General features: G+C 48.1%; 1 protein-coding gene across 2 annotated transcripts; it reads right to left on the minus strand.

Annotated features, from left to right (window-relative positions):
* Positions 1–9,422: 9,422 nt before the first annotated feature.
* On the minus strand, positions 9,423–19,672 carry h3f3c (H3 histone, family 3C). Of its 2 annotated transcripts, none has more exons than XM_085973294.1 (4): positions 19,544–19,672; positions 14,503–14,673; positions 12,451–12,604; positions 9,423–10,132 (listed from the first exon to the last, which is right to left on the minus strand). In XM_085973294.1, the coding sequence occupies exons 2-4, from the start codon at positions 14,628–14,630 to the stop codon at positions 10,004–10,006; spliced, it is 411 nt and encodes a 136-aa protein (XP_085829420.1). In that variant the 5' UTR covers positions 14,631–14,673; positions 19,544–19,672; the 3' UTR covers positions 9,423–10,003. The 2 variants fall into 2 exon arrangements, with proteins under 2 accessions (XP_085829420.1, XP_085829419.1); XM_085973293.1 differs by having other exon boundaries at positions 14,503–14,655; positions 19,544–19,669.
* Positions 19,673–21,022: the final 1,350 nt, after the last annotated feature.

Below are 21,022 nucleotides of genomic sequence, written 5' to 3' on the forward strand. Positions count from 1 at the left end.
TATTTAATTATTTCATCTCCAATCTTTTTTTGTACCGATGCAGGTAGCGAATGTCAGTGCCAGTGTTGGATGCGACAATCCCCCACCCAAGCTTCCAGAGTCAGCGTTAAGCGCCATGAGTTACATCCAGACCATAAACTCCTATTCTTTACTTATTTAATTAAACAAACTATTTAAGATAAAAACAGAAAATGCTGAAAATGCTCAGCAGGTCAGGCAGCATCTGTGGAGAGAGAAACAGAGTTAACGTTTCAGGTCGATGACCTTTCATCAGCACAAGAAAAAGTTGGCGATGGAACAGGTTTTTAAGCAAGTGCAGGGGCAGGGAAAGGGGGGAGGAAAGGACAAAATGAAAGTTTTTGATAGGATGGAAGGCAGGAGATGAATTTTGGAGCATGCGCGATGCTGAGAGGGTCGTGGATAGCACGTTTAGCGAGTTGTTCACGCCTCAGGGTAGGGCTGCACAGGGGGTGACCATCAGGCGGAGCAACAGAGGCAGGCAGGAAGTGCAGGGAACCCCTGCGGACATCCCCCTTTCAAACAAGTATACCAAGTTGGATACTGTTGAGGGGGATGACTCACCAGGGGAAGGCAGCAGCAGCCAGCTTCCTGGCACCAGGGACGCTTCTGCTGCTCAGAAAGGGAGGAAAAAGAGTGGGAGAGCAATAGTGGTAGGGGATTCTATCGTAAGGGGAACAGATAGGCGTTTCTGTGGCCGCAAACGTGACTCCAGGATGGTTTGTTGCCTCCCTGGGGCCAGGGTCTGGGATGTCACTGAGCGGCTACAGGGCATTCTTAAGGGGGAGGGTGAGCAGGCAGAGGTCATGGTCCACATTGGGACCAACGACATAGGAAGGAAGGGGGATGAGGTCCTGCATCAAGAATTTAGGGAGCTAGGTAACAGATTAAAGAGGACCTCGAAGGTTGTAATCTCTGGATTACTCCCAGTGCCACGTGCTAGTAAGTATAGGAATGGGAGGATAGAGCAGATGAATGCGTGGCTAAAGAGTTGGTGTAGGGGGGAGGGTTTTACTTTCCTGGATCACTGGGCCTGCTTCTGGGAAAGGTGGGACTTGTACAAGTCGGACGGGTTGCACCTGAACCAGAGCGGGACAAATATCCTTGCGGGGAGGTTTGCTAGCACTGTTGGGGGGGGTTTAAACTAACTTGGCAGGGGGATGGGATACAGAGGGGAGCTGAAATAGGGGGTGATGTGCTGCCAATTATAGAGAAAAAAACAAGTCAGCTTGGTAGACAGGGCAAATATATAAGGGCAAGGCTGGATGGCATCTATTTTAATGCAAGGAGTCTTGCAAATAAGGTGGATGAACTGAAGGTGTTGATAAACACATGGGAGTATGATATTGTTGCTATCACGGAGACATGGTTGAGGGAGGGGCAAGACTGGCAGCTCAATATTCCGGGGTACAGAATCTTCAGGCGAGACAGAGGGGGAGGTATAAGAGGGGGTGTCGCAATATTAATTAAGGAGTCAATTACTGCAGTAAGGAGGGATGATATATTAGCAGGTTCCTCTAATGAGGCCATATGTGTGGTAAACCACTGTTTGTATTCCACTGTGTACATGCCTGGACATGCCTCGGCTGACTCCTCCCACAAGTCCTAGTATAAAGGTGACTGCTCCCCAGCCCTTTGTATTTCTGGACCGGTTGACCACTCGAGGCAGACCTTCATTCTTTTGTTAATAAAAGCCTTTAGTTACTCTCTTAACTCTCAGTCTTTTATGAGTAATTGATAGCGCATCAATATGGGTGGAGCTTAAAAACAAAAAGGGGGCAAGCACTTTGCTGGGAGTGTACTATAGGCCTCCAGTCAGGGGGAGATAGAGGAACAGATATGTAGGCAAATCTCAGAGAAATGTGCAAATAATAGGGTAATAATAATGGGGGATTTCAACTTCCCCAATATTAACTGGGATAGTCAGAGTGTGAAAGGCTCAGAGGGTGTAGAATTCTTAAAGTGCATCCAGGAGAGCTTTTTGAGCCAGCATGTAGAAAGTCCTACAAGAGAGGGGGCGGTACTGGACCTAATTCTAGGGAATGTGGCCGGCCAAGTGGAAAAAGTGCTAGTAGGTGAGCACTTTGGTGATAGTGACCATAATATGGTAAGATTTAAGGTGGTCATGGAAAAGGACAGGGATGGGCCGGAAATAAAGGTTCTAAATTGGGGGAAGGCCGATTTTAATAGGATAAGGCAGGATCTGGCCAAAATGGACTGGGATCAGCTACTTGGAGGAAAATCCGCATCGGAGCAATGGGAGGCTTTCAGAAGGGAGATTGAGATCATACAATGGCAACATGTTCCCGTAAAGGTCAAGAGTGGTTCCAAAAACCACAGGGAACCTTGGATGTCAGGGGATATACGAGAATGGATTAGGAAAAAAAGGAGGGCTTTTGGTAGATACAAAAGGCTAAAGACGGAGGAAGCCCTAGAGGAGTACAAAAAGTGCAGGGGGATACTTAAAAAAGAAATTAGGAGATCAAGGAGGGGCCATGAAATAACACTGGCGAGCAAAATAAAGGAAAATCCTAAGATGTTTTATAAGTATATTAAGGGTAAGAGGATAACCAGGGAAAAAATAGGGCCCATTAGGGACAAATGTGGCAATCTGTGTGTGGAGCCGGAAGATGTAGGAGGGGTTCTAAATGAATTTTTTGCATCTGTCTTCACTATGGAGAAGGACGATGTAGACATAGAAATAGGGCGGGGGGGACTGCGATATGCTCGAACATATTAACATCGAGAGGGAGGAGGTATTGGCGGTTTTAGCTGGCCTAAAAATGGATAAATCCCCAGGCCCGGATGAAATGTATCCCAGGCTGCTGTGTGAGGCAAAGGAAGAGATTGCGGGGGCTCTAACACATATATTCAGGACCTCTCTGGCCACAGGGGATGTGCCAGAGGACTGGAGAACCGCTAATGTAGTACCATTATTCAAGAAGGGTAGTAGGGAAAAACCGGGGAACTACAGGCCAGTGAGCCTAACATCAGTGGTAGGAAAATTATTGGAAAAAATTCTGAGGGACAAAATTTGTCTCCACTTGGAGAGGTAAGGATTAATCAGGGATAGTCAACATGGCTTTGTCAAGGGAAGGTCATGTCTGACTAATTTGATTGAATTTTTTGAGGGGGTGACTAGGTGTGTGGATGAGGGTAACGCAGTGGATGTGGTATACATGGATTTCAGTAAGGCCTTCGATAAAGTCCCGCACAGGAGACTGGTCAAGAAGGTAAGAGCCCATGGAATCCAGGGTGCCTTGGCACATTGGATACAAAACTGGCTTAGTGGCAGAAGGCAGAGGGTGATGGTCGAAGGTTGTTTTTGTGACTGGAAGCCTGTGGCCAGTGGGGTACCACAGGGATCGGTGCTGGGTCCCTTGCTGTTTGTGGTCTACATTAATGACTTGGATATGAATGTAAAAGGTATGATCAGTAAGTTCGTGGATGATACAAAAATTGGTAGGGTGGTGAATAGCGAGGAGGGTAGCCTCAGTCTGCAGGACGATATAGATGGGTTGGTCAGATGGGCGGAACAGTGGCAAATGGAATTTAACCCGGAAAAGTGCGAGGTGATGCACTTTGGGGGGACTAACAAGGCAAGGGAATACACAATGAATGGAAAGACCCTAGGCAAGACGGAGGGTCAGAGGGATCTGGGTGTGCAAGTACACAGATCCCTGAAGGCGGCGGAACAGGTGGATAAGGTGGTAAGAAAGGCATATGGGATACTTGCCTTCATTAGCCGAGGCATTGAATATAAGAGCAAGGAGGTTATGATGGAGCTGTATAAAACACTGGTTAGGCCACAGCTGGAATACTGTGTGCAGTTCTGGTCGCCACACTACAGGAAGGATGTGATCGCGTTAGAGAGGGTGCAGAGGAGGTTCACCAGGATGTTACCAGGGCTGGAGTGCTTCAGCTATGAAGAGAGACTGGGCAGATTGGGTTTGTTTTCCTTGGAGCAGAGGAGGCTGAGGGGGGACATGATTGAGGTGTACAAAATTATGAGGGGCATAGATAGGATGGATGCTGAGGAGCTTTTTCCCTTAGTAGAGGGGTCAATAACTAGGGGGCATAGATTCAAGGTAAAGGGCGGGAGGTTTAGAGGGGATTTGAGAAAGAACTTTTTCACCCAGAGGGCGGTTGGAGTCTGGAACTCACTGCCTGAAAGGGTTGTGGAGGCAGAAACCCTCACAACATTTAAGAAGCATTTGGATGAGCACTTGAAATGCCATAGCATACAAGGCTACGGACCAAATGCTGGAATATGGGATTAGATTAGACAGGGCTTGATGGCCGGCGCGGACACGATGGGCCGAAGGGCCTCTATCCATGCTGTATAACTCTATGACTCTAAGAGAGATTAAGAGATGGTGCGAGGCAAAAGGAGATGGTAATGGGACAAGTTAAGAAACAAAAGATGGCTCTAGATGAGGTGTAAATGGCGATGGCAGAATGATCGACAGCTGCCCTGTGGGAGAGGGAAAGAAAAATAAATGGAGAAAAAAAAGGGGATGGGGCCGAGGTTATGGTCTGAAATTGTTGAACTCTATGTTGAGTCCAGAAGGCTGTAAAGTGCCTCATTGAAAGATGAGATGCTGTTCCTCGAGCTTACACTGAGCTTCCGTGGAACAATGCAAGAGGCCGAGGGCGGTGAGGTCTGAGTGGGAGTGGAGCGGAGAATTAAAGTGACAGGCGACCGGAAGCTCGGGGTCACCCTTATGGACTGAACGGAGGCGTTCCGCAAAGCGGTCGCCCAATCTGCGTTTGGTCTCCCCGTTTAAGTTGCTGCTTAAAAACGACCTCTTTTGACCAAAGCGTTTGGCAATTTTTTGTCTGATTCCGCTCCTTACTATGTTAAAGGCGCTGCATAAATGCAAGCTGCTGCTCTCCCAGTTAAAGCCTGACCTCAGACGGACATCTCCTTACTGCACCCTGTGCGAGTCGCCCCATCATCCTCCACACCAGCCTCTCCAAACGAGCCGCGTTGTTCCTCACGCCTCAGTCCTCTGATGCTAGGGATTTCCCCGCCCTCCTGGGTTTGAATATCTCCCTTGTGTCCCATTGGCCAAAAACATGGACGTAATTGACAGGTTATTGAGGCTTAGCAGCGCCCTCCGTGTCACACAAGAAGAACATGAGAAATAGGAGCAGGAATAGGCCACTTGGCCCCTCGAGCCTGCTCCGCCATTCAATAAGATCATGGCTGATCTTGGGCTCAAAGCCACTTCCCCGCCCACTCCCCATAACCCTTCACTCCCTTATCTTGCAAAAATCTATCTCCACCTTAAATGTATTTAATGACCCAGCCTCCACGGCTCTCTGGGGCAGAGAATTCCACAGATTTACGACCCTCTGAGAGAAGAAATTCCTCTTCATCTCAGTTCTAAAAGGGCGACCCCTTTATTCTGACGGGGTACTGATTCATTGCCTGCCACAGGCTGAGTGAATTAGCCACCAACATTTCCTTGCATCATAGAGCACAGGAGGAGGCCATTCAGCCCATCGTGCCTGTGCCGGCTCTTTGAAAGAGCTCTCCAATCAATCCCACGTCCTCTGCTCTTTCCCCAGCCCTACAAATTTTTCCCCTTCGAGCAATTATCCCACTTGAAAGTTGTTATTGAATCTGCTTCCACCGCCCTTTCAGGCAGCGCATTCCAGATCACAACAACTCGCTGCGTTAACATTTTTTTCATCGTGTTGCCTCTGATTCCTTTGCCAAATGGGGAATTCTAATTCCAAAGTCACTGACGATGATTGCCACCCCCACCCCCTCTCCCCGCAACCATGAGGCTCGGCTCCTTGTCTCTCTGGCCAGGGAGCAGCACTATTCCCCGTTAGATCCCAGATTTCCAACTGATCAGAATGTCCCAAATTGAAAGCCTTTCACGACCACCGGACGTCCCAAGGAACTTTACAGCCAATGAAGTACTTTTGAAGTGGAGTCACTGTTGTAATGTAGGAAACGCGGCAGCCAATTTGCGCACAGCAAGATCCCACAAACAGCAATGTGATAATGACCAGATAATCTGTCTTTTAGTGATGTTGATTGAGGGATAAATATTGGCCCCAGGACACCGGGGAGAACTCCCCCCTGCTCTTCTTCGAAATAGTGGCCGTGGGATCTTTACGCCCACCCGAGAGACCAGACGGGGCCTCGGTTTAACGTCTCATCCAAAAGACGGCACCTCCAACAGTGCGGCTCTCCCTCAGTACTGCACTGGGAGTGTCAGCCTGGATTTTTGTGCTCAAGTCTCTGGAGTGGGACTTTGGACCCACAACCTTCTGACTCCAAGGCGAGAGTGCTGCCCACTGAGCCACAGCTGACACTGTAACTTAAAAACCTTTATAAAAATGTTTTTATTTAATTACGTGCATTGATTTTTATCTCAGCTACGCCACGGAAGCAGTGGGGAGAGAGAGAACCACACTCACCCGGTCTCAGCTAGATATCCTGGAATCTCTCTTTGCCAAGACCCGCTTGACATGAATCAGTCATTCATGAAAGAAAGACTTATGAAATAATACTGAGCGGCACGCGGGTGGCGTTGTCCAGGGAGAGTATAAATACTCGGGCACGGGCCCAGCTTGTGCAGGACATTCTTAACAGGAACTAGTGAAGGACACAACTAGACCTCCATGTTGTAAAACAGTTGATTAAAGCTTTAACGCTTAGACCAAGTGCCTAGTAGTTTTTTTATGTCACCGTGACCCTGACATCTTCATGCGGGAAGAGGTGGCTCTGAAAATCAATCTACCAGAATCCAGCTCCCACAAGCAGCAATGAGATAACCACCAGGTAATCTGATTTTAGTGATGTTGGTTGAGGGATAAATATTGGCCCCGGGACACCGGGGAGAACTCCCCGGCTCTTCGAATTGGTGCCCGTGGGATCTTTTGCGTCCACCTGAGAGCGCGGACGGGGCCTCATCTGAAAGACGGCCCTGCCGGCAGTGCAGCACTCCCTCAGTACTGCACTGGCAGTGCCAGCCTGGATTTTTGTGCTCAAGTCTCACGAGTAGGAGACTTGAATCCATAACCTTCTGACCCAGAAGCGAGAGTGCTACCCACTGACCAACTGTCTGAGCCTGCATCAGAAGGGGAAAATGTTAGAGATAACAGGTTTTCAGCAAGTGCAGATGCAGGGAAAGAGGGAAGGGGAGGAGGCAAGAAACAGAACAAAAGGTCTCTTCCCCCCCACCCACCCTTTCCCTGCCCCCTGCTTAAAACCTGTTACATCTCTAACATTTTCCAGTTCTGACGAAGGGTCACCGAGCTGAAACGTTAACTCTGTTTCTCTTTCCTCAGAGGCTGCCTGGCCTGTACTGCCCTGGGAGTGTCAGCCTATGATCTTGTGCGCCACGGGATACTGACTATGATAAAAGGCACGGTATAAACGCAAATCGTCGTTGTCGGAAACCACGGAGATCCTGCGCGAACTGCGATCACGCCATTTCTCCAGGAATTTTCACAGATCAGGAGCACCCCCCCCCCCCGCGGAAACTCAAGCGCGGAATCTCTGGGCGGCGAGGCCAGTCCCATGAATATTGCCGCCGGCGGACACATGGTTTGGAATAGAGGCTGTGCGATTGTCGTTAATGAAGACCTGTGAAAACATTCCGGCCCTTTTTAAGATAAGGGAATTTCAGAAGAGTAATGCAAGATAGAGGTGCGCTGTGGGCAACGTTCCCTTGAAGCCGCGCGGCCCCGCAACTCCAGCGCAGCCGGCTTTTAAATATGAAAAACCGCGCGCGAGCGCTATTTTGAATGGGCAGCGCACCCAAAAAAAATTAAAGGGAACATTGGTTGTGGGGAAGATTTAATCTGATTGGTACAGTACAGTACTCTTTAAATGTGGAGACTGACTGACCTCTGGGTGGGTCTATTTAGACCACCTCCCTACAAGATGTGCTAATACAATAGCAAAATACTGCGGATGCTGGAAATCTGAAATGACAACAGAAAATGCTGGGAACTCAGTAGGCCAGGCAGCATCCACGGAGAGAGAAACAGAGTTAACGTTTCAGGTCCGAGACCCCGATTTTGTTAATGGGGGCGCGTTGTAGGCGGGACTGCTACTTGGCGGGTCGATGTCCCGCCTCCATCGATTTGTGGCCAACCCACGCTAGTTTCCCTTGATTGACCTTGTTAAGCCCGCCCAGCGGGCATAGCAGGCCAATCGAGGGAAAGCCGGTTGCAGAGCACGTCAACGTATGATGTTTCATCCGTAAACATTTTTTGAGATGAATTGTCATTGTTAGACAGCTCTGTGAAACTGTCAAACACTGACATTCTCTGCAGTTTGACGAGGTCTTGCATACAAGACCCCATCAACCTTCTTTCTTTTACAGAAATGAGATGGTTGTTGCATCTGAGAATGCAACGGCCATCTGTCATCTCCAACACGGAGGTCTGAGACTCTCCGCATACAAACCGACTGAAGCCTGCAGGAAGAAACAAAGGTAAGTACACTTTTAAAAACACTTTGCACTTACCTCAGATCCTCACCTCGCCACACTTGCACCCATCACTTACATTCACACCACACTTTTGCACCACCCCCCCCCCCCCCGACCCCCTCCGACCCAGTACTCGCCTCGTTGACCCTGGCGGGGTTCGGAGCCTTCGGGAAGCCCGTACTTGTGTGGGCAAAATGGTGACAGGACTAGACAGACTAGATGCAGGAAAGGTGTTCCCGATGGTGGGGGTGTCCAGAACCAGGGGTCGCAGTCTAAGGATAAGGGATTTAGGACAGAGATGAGGAGGAATTTCTTCACCCAGAGAGTGGTGAACCTGTGGAATTCTCTACCACAGAAGGCAGTTGAGGCCAATTCATTAAATATATTCAAGAAGGAGTTAGATATATTTCTTAAGGCTAAAGGGATCAAGAGATATGTGGAGAAGGCAGGGACAGGGTACTGAGTTTGGAAGATCAGCCATGATCTCATTAAATGGCGGAGCAGGCTCGAGGGGCCGAATGGCCTACTCCTGTTCCTATCTTCTATGAATAAGCCTATTTTCTGCCTGTTAACAGGCAGTTAAGTGGCTGTAATCCCTCCCCGCCTCCAAGGAGACGGGACCCGGCGTGGGACGGCTACCCGGGAAGATGGCACGGAGGCGGGCTGGGCACCTGCCCCCAAATTCTGCCATTTTCCCCGGCAGTCCTGCCTCCCCAGGGCTGGCAAGACCGCGTCTGTTAACTCTGGTTCTCTCTCCGCGGACGCGGCCTGGCCTGCTGCGTTTTCTGTCGTTATTCCCTGCAAGATGTGCTTGAACAGCGTCCTTTGGAAAAGACAGGCCGGTTTTAGACACAGCCCAAGGCCAAAATCCCGGGTGAACCCAGGAGCAACGCCAGGCGCGGGAGCTGCCGGCGCTTGGGAATAAAAAGGCGCGGCTTTAGATTAATTTTTTTTCCATATCTATTTAATATCACTTTTCATGGGAAAAATTTTTTGAAATTACAAAGATCAGAATCAAACATTTTGTGACATTTAAAATTGAAATAGAAAAAACATATCATGCCGATCCCTAGAATGCAGAATCATCAAACATAAGTGGGAAAAAAAACCACACAAAAAAAATATGCATAGTGATCTGTATGAATATCTTACAGATTGCCTGATAGAAACTGGGGCAAGAGCACCCTGCTTGGTGTACTGAACTGTAAATTGGGTTTTGTTACAAAACCATGTATTGTATAAATTCTCCCCTTTTTTGTTTTAAATGCTTGCTGGTATGAAAAAAACTAATTTTACAAAAAACACCACCGAAAGTTAGTTAACATCTCAACAAAGATTCCTTTGCTCTTCAGGGCATACAAATACAGCAGACCAGAACCTTTCTTCAAAACAATCAAGATTATATGCTTGATGTCGCAGCCTACTATGAATAAGAATAAAAGAAAAAAAAATGATAGCTTTTACTAATAATACAGAGGACCCACGGTAAAACATGATTTTTCTTTTTCCTTTGTCTTCCTCTTTTAAGCACGCTCCCCTCGGATACGGCGGGCCAGCTGTATGTCCTTCGGCATGATGGTGACGCGTTTGGCATGGATTGCGCACAGGTTGGTGTCTTCAAACAGACCGACCAGGTATGCCTCGCTGGCTTCCTGCAACAGCAACAAAAAACAAACCGGGAGGGAAGCAGTCACTGGATCAGTCTTACGGGCTTATCTCGTGGTTACCCTCCACCCCCCTTCCCCCCGCCCACCTGCATCCGTGCAAACGCATTTCCCACTCCGTCTCAGTGCGTCAGAAAGAAAACCACCACAGTCGGGTTACACGGTATTCACAGCACAGAAACAGGCCATTCGGCCCAACCGGTCCATGCCGGTGTTTAGGCTCCACACCAGCCTCCTCCCACCCCCTCTTCATCCCACCCCATCAGCATGTCCTTCGATTCCTTTCTCCCTCATGCGTTTATCTAGATGCAGGAAGGATGTTCCCGATGGCGGGGGAGTCCAGAACCAGGGGTCACAGTCTAAGGATAAGGGGTAAGCCATTTAGGACAGAGATGAGGAGGAATTTCTTCACCCAGAGAGTGGTGAACCTGTGGAATTCTCTACCACAGAAGGCAGTTGAGGCCAATTCATTAAATATATTCAAGAAGGAGTTAGGTATATTTCTTAAGGCTAAAGGGATCAAGGGATATGGGGAGAAAGCAGGGATAGGGTACTGAATTTGGATGATCAGCCATGATCTCATTAAATGGCGGAGCAGGCTCGAGGGGCCGAATGGCCTACTCCTGCTCCTATCTTCTATGCATCTATACTATTCGCCTCAGCCACTCCCTGTGGTAGCGAGTTCCACATTCTCATCACTCTCTGTGGTAAAGAAGTTTCTCCTGAATTCCCTGTTGGATTTATTAGTGACTATCTTATATTGCGGGCCCCTAGTTCTGGTCTCGCACACAAGTGGAAACTTCTCCACGTCTACCCTATCGAACCCTGTCATAATCTTGAAGAACTCTATTTTCTAGAGAAAAGAGCCCCAGACGGTTCAATCTTTCCTGATAGGTGTAACCCCATCGTTTTGATATCATTCTAGTACAGGAAACTTTGGTTTATCCGGAGGTTAACTGTCCGGAATGCTCGAGCCACCGGCAAAAATCAGGAGCCGTTTCGTTAGGTTTTTTTTTTCTTTTCGTTGCTTTTTTTTCCACCAGTCAGGCTCTGCAAGGTCTCGCTGAAGCTGTTGCTTAGCTACAGAGACGCTTGCAAGCTACGGCCGACTGTTTAGAAGCTGTTGCTAAGCAACAGGGTTTGTTGCTAGATACGGAGCTCAAAAGCTTCCGTATGTTTTAACATTAGCGCTGGTTTGTCCGGCAGTTTTGATGGGACGGCGACAGCTCGGTCCCGTCGGTGCCGGATAGCACACAGTTTCCTGTAGATCTTTGTTTTGCACCTTCTCCAGGGCTTCTGTATCTCTTTTTATAATATGGAGACCAGAACTGTTTGCAGTGTGGCCTAACCAAAACTCACACTTCATTCTGTTTCCCTCCCCCATTTGTTCTTGGCAACACTGCATTTATTATACAAATGGAGTTGTGTTTGCTGGGCCACTTTGGAGGACATTATGAGCCGAGTCACCTGCAGTCCACTCGCTCCTCCTTGGGCAAGTAAGATATTCACGACCCTCAGAGAGAAATTCCTCCTTATCTCAGTTCTAAAATGACAACCCTTTATTCTGAAACTGTGCCCCCGAGTTCTAGATTTCCCCACGAGGGGAAACATCCTCTCTGCATCTACCTTGTCGAGCCCCCCTCAGTATCTGATATGTTTCAATAAGATCGCCTCTCATTCTTCTAAATTACAATGAGTATAGGCCCAACCTGCTCAACCTTTCCTCACAAGTCAACCCCCTCATCTCTGGAATTAACCTCGTGAATCGTCTCTGAACTGCCTCCAATGCAAGTATATCCTTCCTTAAATAAGGAGACCAAAGCCGTACGCAGTACTCAAGGTGTGGTTTCACCAATACCCTGTACAGTTGTAGCCGGACTTCCCTGCTTTTATACTCCAACCCCCTTGAAATAAAGGCCAACATTCCATTTGCCTTTTGATTACTTGCTGTACCTGCATGCTAACTTTGTGTGTTCCATGCACAAGGGCCCCCAGGTCCCTCTGAACTGTAGCATTTTGTAATCTCTCTCCATTTAAATAATAATTTGCTTTTTTATTTTTCCTGCCAAAGTGGATAACCTCGCACTTTCCCCACATTATACTCCATCTGCCAAATGTTTGCCCACTCACTTAGCCTGTCTTATATCCCTTTGCAGATTCTTTCGAGTCCTCTGCACAACTTGCAGAGGAAGTTTTTTTTCCCTCCCCACCCCATGTGTTTCAATCAAACCGGGACTGCGGAGGAGGATGTGGGCGAAGCGGGCTGCACTGCGGACTTGACTTGCACGTGGGGTAGGAGTGCTTACCTGCAGAGCCCCAATGGCAGCACTCTGGAACCTCAGGTCAGTTTTGAAATCCTGCGCGATTTCACGCACTAGGCGCTGGAAGGGCAGCTTCCTGATCAGCAGCTCCGTGGACTTCTGGTACCGCCTAATCTCACGCAACGCCACAGTACCAGGTCTAAGAGAGAAAAAGGAAATGTTAGTTATTGAGTAAGTTTTAAAAAAATGTATATTCCTTCAGCATGAAGGGCCTTTCAACCTTTCTAGGAACGGGACGAGGCCATTCAGCCCCTCGAGCCTGTTCTGTCATTCAATTAAATCACGGCTGATCTGTATCTTAACTCCAGTTACCCGCCTTGGTTCTGTAACCCTTACTACCCTTTACTAACAAGAATCAGTCATTGACCACCAGCCTCAACAGCTTTTAGGGAGCAGAGGGTTCCAGATTTCCACTACCCGGATTTCTGAGCTGGTTTCGCTGTGCTTTTAGCCAAGCTTAACACTTTCTATTCAAAATGAACCCTGGTACTGATTTGACTCTCTGAATTAAGTGTACACTTTAGCAGGAACAAGAACTTTAAACTCGACAAGAGAATTCACGTGGGAAACAGACCCAATATTTCTATGCTACTCTTGAGCACAGAAATCTAGGCTGACACTCCCAGCTGCGGTGCTGAGGGACTGCCGCACTGTCGGAGGTGCCGCCTTTCGGATGAGATGTTAAACTGAGGCCCCGTCTACTCTCTCAGGTGGACGTAAAAGATCCCGCGGCCACTATTCCGAAGAAGAGCAGGGGAGTTATCCCCGGTGTCCTGGCCTAATATTTATCCCTCAATCAACATAACAAAAACAGATTATCTGGTCATTATCACATTGCTGTTTGTGGGAACTTGCTGTGCGCAAATTGGCTGCCGCATGTCCCACATTATGACAGTGACTACACTTCAAAAAGTACTTAATTGGCTGTAAAGCGCTTTGAGACGTCCAGTGGTCGTGAAAGGCGCTATAGAAATGCAAGTCTTTCTGTGCCACAGTTTCTCGGCTAGAGGCTTCAAAATGAATTTGTAGTGTATACAGGCGTGTAAAATCTAACAGGCCCCTGTTGATTTTAAAAAGCAGTGGGAACCCTTGTTAATCTTTGTCTGGCTCTGTGCCCTAGGGAAAGGTGTGTGTGTAAATGTGGGGAGGGGAGGAAGAGAGTGAATTGAAATACTGCACTTCTGCCACTAGGGGGGAGTGCTGGCCACAAAACGCACTGAGGGCCACTAGTGGCAGAAGCGCGGTATTTCAGCATTTACCTGGCAGGAGGACCTGGGCTCACACTGAAGTGGAAAGCCAGTTTGTGGTGTATGTTGCTCTTCCTATTGGACACCCATCGCTCCCCCATCGGTTTTATCTAGTGTGTAGCTCAGCCGCACAGGCCGGAAAGGTCTTGTGCTTTGATCCCCAGTCGGTGCTGAATTAGCCAGGACTCGAGGTGGGGGGGGGGGGGGAAGATTAACCAGGGTTCCCACTGATAATCACTAGTCAGAGACAACTGCAGGAAATGTGCCTCTGGAGATGGCAGATTAGCAGAAATGCCCTCATAGGCAGCCGTGGCTCAGCGGGCAGCACCCTCGCCTCTGAGTCAGAAGGTCGTGGATTCAAGTCCTACTCCAGAGACTTGAGCACAAAAATCTAGGCCGACACTCCCAGTGCAGTCTTTTGGATAAGATGTTAAACCGAGGCCCTCGTCTGCCCTCTCAGGTGGACGTAAAAGAGCCTGTGGCCACTATTTCGAAGAAGAGCAGGGGGAGTTCTCCCCGGTGTCCTGGGGCCAATATTTATCCCTCAATCAACATCACAAACAGATGATCTGGTCATTGTCACATTGCTGTTTATGGGAGCTTGCTGTGCGCAAATTCGCTGCCGCGTTTCCTACATTACAACAGTGACTACACTTCAAAAAGCACTTCATTGGCTGTAAAGCGCTTTGGGACATCCAGTGGTTCTGAAAGGCGCTATAGAAATGCAAGTCTTTTTCTTTCAAAGTGAATTAAGTGGGATCCTAGATTGTGCAATGAATGTGAAACCTGCCTGTAACGATGGGGTTTCTTCACTCCACCAGTGGAAGGAGCACTCTTGCGGGCTGCTTTGGTAGCGAGCTGCTTACGTGGGGCCTTGCCTCCAGTGGATTTACGAGCAGTCTGCTTTGTACGAGCCATTTCAAGGAGTTTTCACACTGAGACGCTACGAGAAAAGCAAAGGCTAGAGAATATCAAGGAAGAAAAATGCAACGTAGTCAGTAAAAGAGAAACACCCAAAACGCTGGAAAAAAGTGTGAGACAGGTAAACAAGTTATCTGCAGTTGCCCTGGGAGACACTGGCAGGGTCAGTGGTGAACTAACGGGCACACGGAAACGGAACTGAGCCAAGACTAAAAACTCAATGTATAAAGGTACGGGGTTACGAATAGTTCACTGGGAAAAGCTTCAAATGAAAAACTGCAGGTTCGAATCCCAGCGCCGCCTTCACTCTGAGGAAACTTGCACTGTGTCTGCTTCAACAGTTCGTGACATGGCCATCAGGTGGCGGTGTTTGACTCGCTGGCACTGCTTAAATTGCTCAAGATTTGGTGATATTGAGCAAAGCTTTGAAAAGAGCACTCGCGGTGGTGGGGTGTGGGACTACTTTGTTACTTGGTTAAACATTGCTCTAATTCGACTTATTTGACTCTAAACCAAAAAGTTGGCAAATTGCTAGTCGTTGCTGAATCTATAGGCAGAAATAATGGTGATGGGAGGGTGGGGATTTGCACATTGTGTTCATTTGCAACTCTTCCGTGACCGATTGGTTCAAAGGAAAGAAATTTCATGCAAATCTCTAAACCAAAACATACACACATGCAGGCAAAAAAGCCTCAACTCAAAATACCTGAAAACTGATTAACAGTCATCTTTTTGCAAACAACTGCATTAGAAAATTCAATGTTGTATTAAAGCAAAACACAGCTTGGCTTTTTTTTTTTAAATAGGCTTTTCTTATAAGTGGGCTACACTTTGCAATACTTGTAGTAAATGGGCAATTCGGACTAAAATTTCTTTAGCAAATAGATTAACATTTGGCCAGTATAGGGAATGGTAAAAGGGTTTCGAAAAGGAGGCAGCTCTTGCATCTGAAGAGGTTCGTGGCGATTGGATTTCTAGCTGTTCTCCCGCTTTAAACAGGTCACAATGACAGCATCCAACTTAACATGTCGGGAGCACATGACTCTTCTAAAACCGAACAATTACATTTTTCTCTTCAAAGCATGAAATCCCTCTGTTAAAATATTTTATTAAATGCTTCACACAAGTTTAACAGACACTCGAGTTCGCTGCTGCAATTGAAAGCTATTCCACAGACCACAATGGCACGAATTTCTACTGTTGCTGGAGATAGAATCGATGAAGTCTATGTTTTTAAAAAAATAATAAAACTCCCTTCTGAACTTTGGTAGAATTGGACCGAGCACCACATTCATTGGAGATCCCTCTCCATGGGACAGAATAATAAGTCTCCCACAATTAACTGGATTGGAGGTCCATTCTCATAAGTTTAGTGCGGACCCAGGTTTTGTTAGTGGAATTCTCGGGTAACACAGGCAGCAACTGCAACCTTGCCAAACCAGGAAGGAAGGGCGTTCAAAACTGGCCGGCGACCAAAAAATCCTCTCCGACACAACAGTCTGCTTCCCACTAGGAGAGCTTGATCTTTTTACACAACTTTTGGTTGTAAGCTCATTCTGTTCACAAAGCAATAACCAGTCAGTTTTGCCGCATCGATTTGTTGCCAACATAGAAACATAGAAGATAGGAGCAGGAGTAGGCCATTCGGCCCCTCGAGCCTGCTCCACCATTCAATGAGATCATGGCTGATCATCCAAACTCAGTACCCTGTCCCTGCCTTCTCCCCATATCCCTTGATCCCTTTAGCCTTAAGAAATATATCTAACTCCTTCTTGAATATATTTAATGAATTGGCCTCAACTGCCTTCTGTGGTAGAGAATTCCACAGGTTCACCACTCTCTGGGTGAAGAAATTCCTCCTCATCTGTCCGAAATGGCCTACCCCTTATCCTTAGACTGTGACCCCCGGTTCTGGACTCCCCGACCATCGGGAACATCCTTCCTGTATCTAGTCTGTCTAGTCTTGTTAGAATTTTATAAGTTTCAATGAGATCCCCTCTCATTGTTCTAAACTCCAGCGAGTACAAGCCCAATCGACCCAATCTCTCCTCATATGTCATTCCTGCCATCCCAGGTATCAGTCTGGTGAATCTTCGCTGCACTCCCTCCATGGCAAGAACATCCTTCCTCAGATAAGGTGACCAAAACTGCACACAATACTCAAGGTGTGGTCTCACCAAGGCCCTGTACAACTGCAGCAAGACATCCTTGCTCCTGTACTCGAATCCTCTCGCTATGAAGGCCAACATACCATTTGCCTTCTTAACCACCTGCTGCACCTGCATGCTTACCTTCAGTGACTGGTGCACAAGGACACCCAGGTCTTGTTGCACTTCCCCTTCTCCCAATCTATTACCGTTCAGATAATAATCTGCCTTCCTGTTTTTGTCACCAAAGTGGATAACCTCGCATTTATCCACATTATACTGCATCTGCCATGCATCTGCCCAATCACCCAACTTGTCCAAATCATACTGGAGTTTCTCTGCATCCTCCTCACAGCAAACACGCCTACCCAGCTTTGTGTCTTCTGCAAACTTGGAGATATTACATCTAGTTCCCTCATCTAGATCATTTATATTGTGAATAGCTGGGGTCCTAGGACCGATCCCTGCGATACCCCACTAGTCACTGCCTGCCACTCGGAAAAAGATCCGTTTGCATGGGAAAATTGCCTTTATTTAACTTTACAATTGTGTGTCAGCTTTGGTTCAGTGGGTTGCACCCTCGCCTCTGGGTCAGAAGGTCGTGGGTTCAAGTCCCACTCCAGAGACTTGAGCACAAAAATCCAGGCTGACACTCCCAGTGCAGTACTGAGGGAGCGCCGCACTGTCGGAGGTGCCGTCTTTCAGATGAGATGTTAAACTGAGGCCCCGTCTGCTCTCTCAGGTGGACGTAAAAGATTCCAAGGCACTATTTGAAGAAGAGCAGGGGGAGTTCTCCCCGGTGTCCTGGGGCCAATATTTATCCCTCAATCAACATCACTAAAAACAGATGATCCGGTCACTATCACATTGCTGTTTGTGGGAGCTTGCTGTGCGCAAATTGGCTGCCACGTTTCCTACATTACAGCAGCAACTATACTTCAATATAGTACTTCATTGACTGTAAAGTGCTTTGGAACGTCCGGTGGTCGTGAAAGGCGCTATATAAATGCAAGAAATAAAAACAGAAAATGCTGGAGATACTCAGCAGGTCAGGCAGCATCTGTGAAGAGAGAAACAGAGTTAACGTTTCAGGTCGATGACCTTTCGTCAGAACTGGAAAAAACCAGGAAATGGAACAGATTTTTAAGCAAGGGTAGGGGCTGGGAAAGGGGATGAAAGAACAAAAGGGAAGGTTTGTGATAAGATAGAAAGCGGAAGAGATTAAGAGACATTAAGAGGTATTCAAGGCGAGCGGAGATGGTAATGGAACAGGTTAAGAAACAAAGGATGGCTCTAGATGAAGTGTAAATTGTGCTGGCAGAATGGATGACAGCTGCCATGTGGGAAAGAAGAAAAAAAGACAGACAAAAAGTGTGGATAAAATATATATATATGATAGGGGCTGAGGTTATGATCTGAAATTGTTGGACTCTGTGTTGAGTCCAGAAGGCTGTAAAGTGCTTAATCGGAAGATGAGGTGCTGTTCCTCGAGCTTACGCTGAGCTTCCGTGGAATAATGCAAGAGGTCGAGGGCGGTGAGGTCCGAGTGGAACTGGGGCAGAGAATTAAAGTGACAGGCGAGCGGAAGCTCGGGATCCCCCTTACGGACTGAACGGAGGTGTTCCGCAAAGCGGTCACCCAATCTGCATTTGGTCTCCCCAGTGAGGAGGAGACCGCATCGTGAGCAGCGAATACAGCAGACTAGATTGCGAGAAGTACAAGTAAATCGCTGTTTCACCTGGAAGGGGTGTTTGCAAGTATTTCTTGCTTTATAAATTTCAAAAATAAACAATTGCAATCGAAATAAGAGGCCAGTATCTATTAAATTAATTCAGAGCAATATAACACTAAACTTGCATCATCCCTTCCACCTGTATTGTGATTAATTCTGGAGCCAAGGGGAATCCCTCCAGTATGTTTACATCAATTCAAGGACAGCTGGTCCCCAGCGTTCGAAAGGGATCTTGGGATCTGTAGTTCCTTGGGTGCCTTCCCTAAGCGGCGAGAGCAGAGGGGTGGACTACAAGTCCCAGGGTGCGCAGCGACAAGCCCGCGCCTGCGCGTTCCTTCCCCCCTTAGCCCTGAGTGCTGCCAAGAATGAACTACAACACCCATGGGGCACCGCGCGGGCCGCGCATGCGTTGTTTTCCGCCAGCACCGTGATCGCTCGCGCCCCTCCTTCTCCCATGACAACCAGCGCTGACAGGCAGCCGCGCCGGCCAATCAGGACGTAGGGGGCCAGGACTTGCAGGCGCAATGGACCAATCAGGCTCTGGAGGGCGGGGACTAGCAAAGGATGGGGGCGTGGTTAGTCTTCCCTCCCCGAGCAAGTTCGGTTGGCCGGCGCGAGAAACATGAAGTCGATGCGAAAGCGGAGCCGGGCGGAGGAGGAGGGGAGCGAGGAGAGAAAAAAAGAAAACGACGGCGATAAAAACACGAAGAAAAAACCCACCGCAAACTCGACCATGGCCACCGATTCCTCACAGAATCTTAAAACACAGACTTTAAAGTTGCTGAAGAGATATCCAAAGCCCATTTCGGAGGGGTTTTTGTTTTGTTAAAACTCCTTTAACTGAGGCTTATTTTTTTTCCTCTGCACTGGCGGCTGAGGCGATTTTTTTCTCTCTCTCTCTTTCCCTTCTCTCGGAAGTTAAAAACCCGCCCGAAGTTGAGCGCTGAGGTAAGGCGAAAGTCGGGTTTTTTTTCCTTCCCGAGGTTGGGGGGTGAAGGAGGAGGGCGGCGGGGGTGAGACAGAAAGCTTACCTTTCCGTGTTGTTAGGGCGAGCCCGAGGAGCGGCGAGCTGGAGCTGGCGGTGAGGCGGCGGCGGAGACGCGGACAAAGGGGCCGGCGCGCTCCTCACACAAAATGGCGGCCCCGCGGCCCACACTGCACCGCGCGCCCAGCACCACAGCCACAAACACAAACTTGGCCAAATTTACCCCTCAATCCCCTCCCCTCCCTCTACCCAGGCCAAATTTACCCCTCACCCCTCACCCCATCCTCTGTACCCAGGCCAACTTTACCCCCCAACCCTCCCATCCCACCCCAATCCCCCTCAACCCTCTCATCCCCTCTGTACCCAGGCCAACTTTACCCCTCAACCCCTTCTGTACCCAGACCAACTTCCCTCAACCCTCGCCCCCACCCTCTGTACCCAGGCCAACTTTCCCCCTCAACCCCCCTCCCGCTTTCCCCCTCAACCCCCCTCCCTCTTTCCCCCTCAACCCCCCTCTCCAATCCCCTCCCTCAACCCCCATCTCAACCCTCGCCCCCACCCTCTGTACCCAGGCCAACTTTCCCCCTCAACTCCCCCCTCCCTCTCAACACCCCCTCTCCAATCCCCTCCCTCAACCCCCACCCCCCCTCTCTACCCAGGCCAACTTTCCCCCTCTCTGTACCCAGGCCAACTTTCCCCCTCAACCCCCCTCTCTCACTGTACCCAGGCCAACTTTCCCCCTCAACCTCCCTCCCACCCCCTCTCTGTACCCAGGCCAACTTTCCCCCTCAACCCCCCTCTCTGTACCCAGGCCAACTTTCCCCAACCCCCTCTCTGTACCCAGGCCAACTTCTCTCTCTCTCTCTCTCTGTGTGGGGGGCTTTCTCTATTTTCCCTCAATTTGTTTGGTGTTATTTTCAGTTTTATCCCCCCCACCACCCATTTCTTTATTTGTTACCGTGACTCTTCAGCTCATAAGTCAACCAATTTTTCCTCTTTTTTGATCATCACTTTACTTGGCCAACTTGCCCAATTTTTTTCTCTCTAAGTTATTTTCAATTTTTTTAACCCAATTTTTTTTTGCCCTGAATCTTCAGCCCCCCAAGACAACCAAGTTCTCCTTTTTTTGACCATAAATTTACTCAGCCAACCTTTTCATTTTTTAAAGTTATTTTCAGTTTCTCATCCCATTTTTTTTGTTACTGTGAATCTTCAGCTCATAACCAATTTTTCCTCCTTTTTTGACCATCACTTTTACTTGACCAACTTGCCCAATATTTTTCTCTTTTTAAGTTATTTTCAATTTTTTCAACCCAATTTTTTTTTTTTGCCCTTTTTTTTTACTATAAAGTTACTTGGCCAACTTTTTTCTCTTTGGGTTTTTTCTCTTAGTTATTTTCAATTTTTCACCCTCATTTTTTTTGTTGGCGTTAATCTTCAGCGCATAATTCAACCAATTTCTCCTTTTTGATCATCACTTTACTTGGCCAACTTGCCCAATTTTTTTCTCTTTGGGTTTCTTTTC

The sequence above is a fragment of the Somniosus microcephalus genome, chromosome 34 (assembly GCF_052327205.1).
Source record: "Somniosus microcephalus isolate GS21.2 chromosome 34, FLI_Smic_1.0, whole genome shotgun sequence".
NCBI lineage: Eukaryota > Metazoa > Chordata > Chondrichthyes > Squaliformes > Somniosidae > Somniosus > Somniosus microcephalus.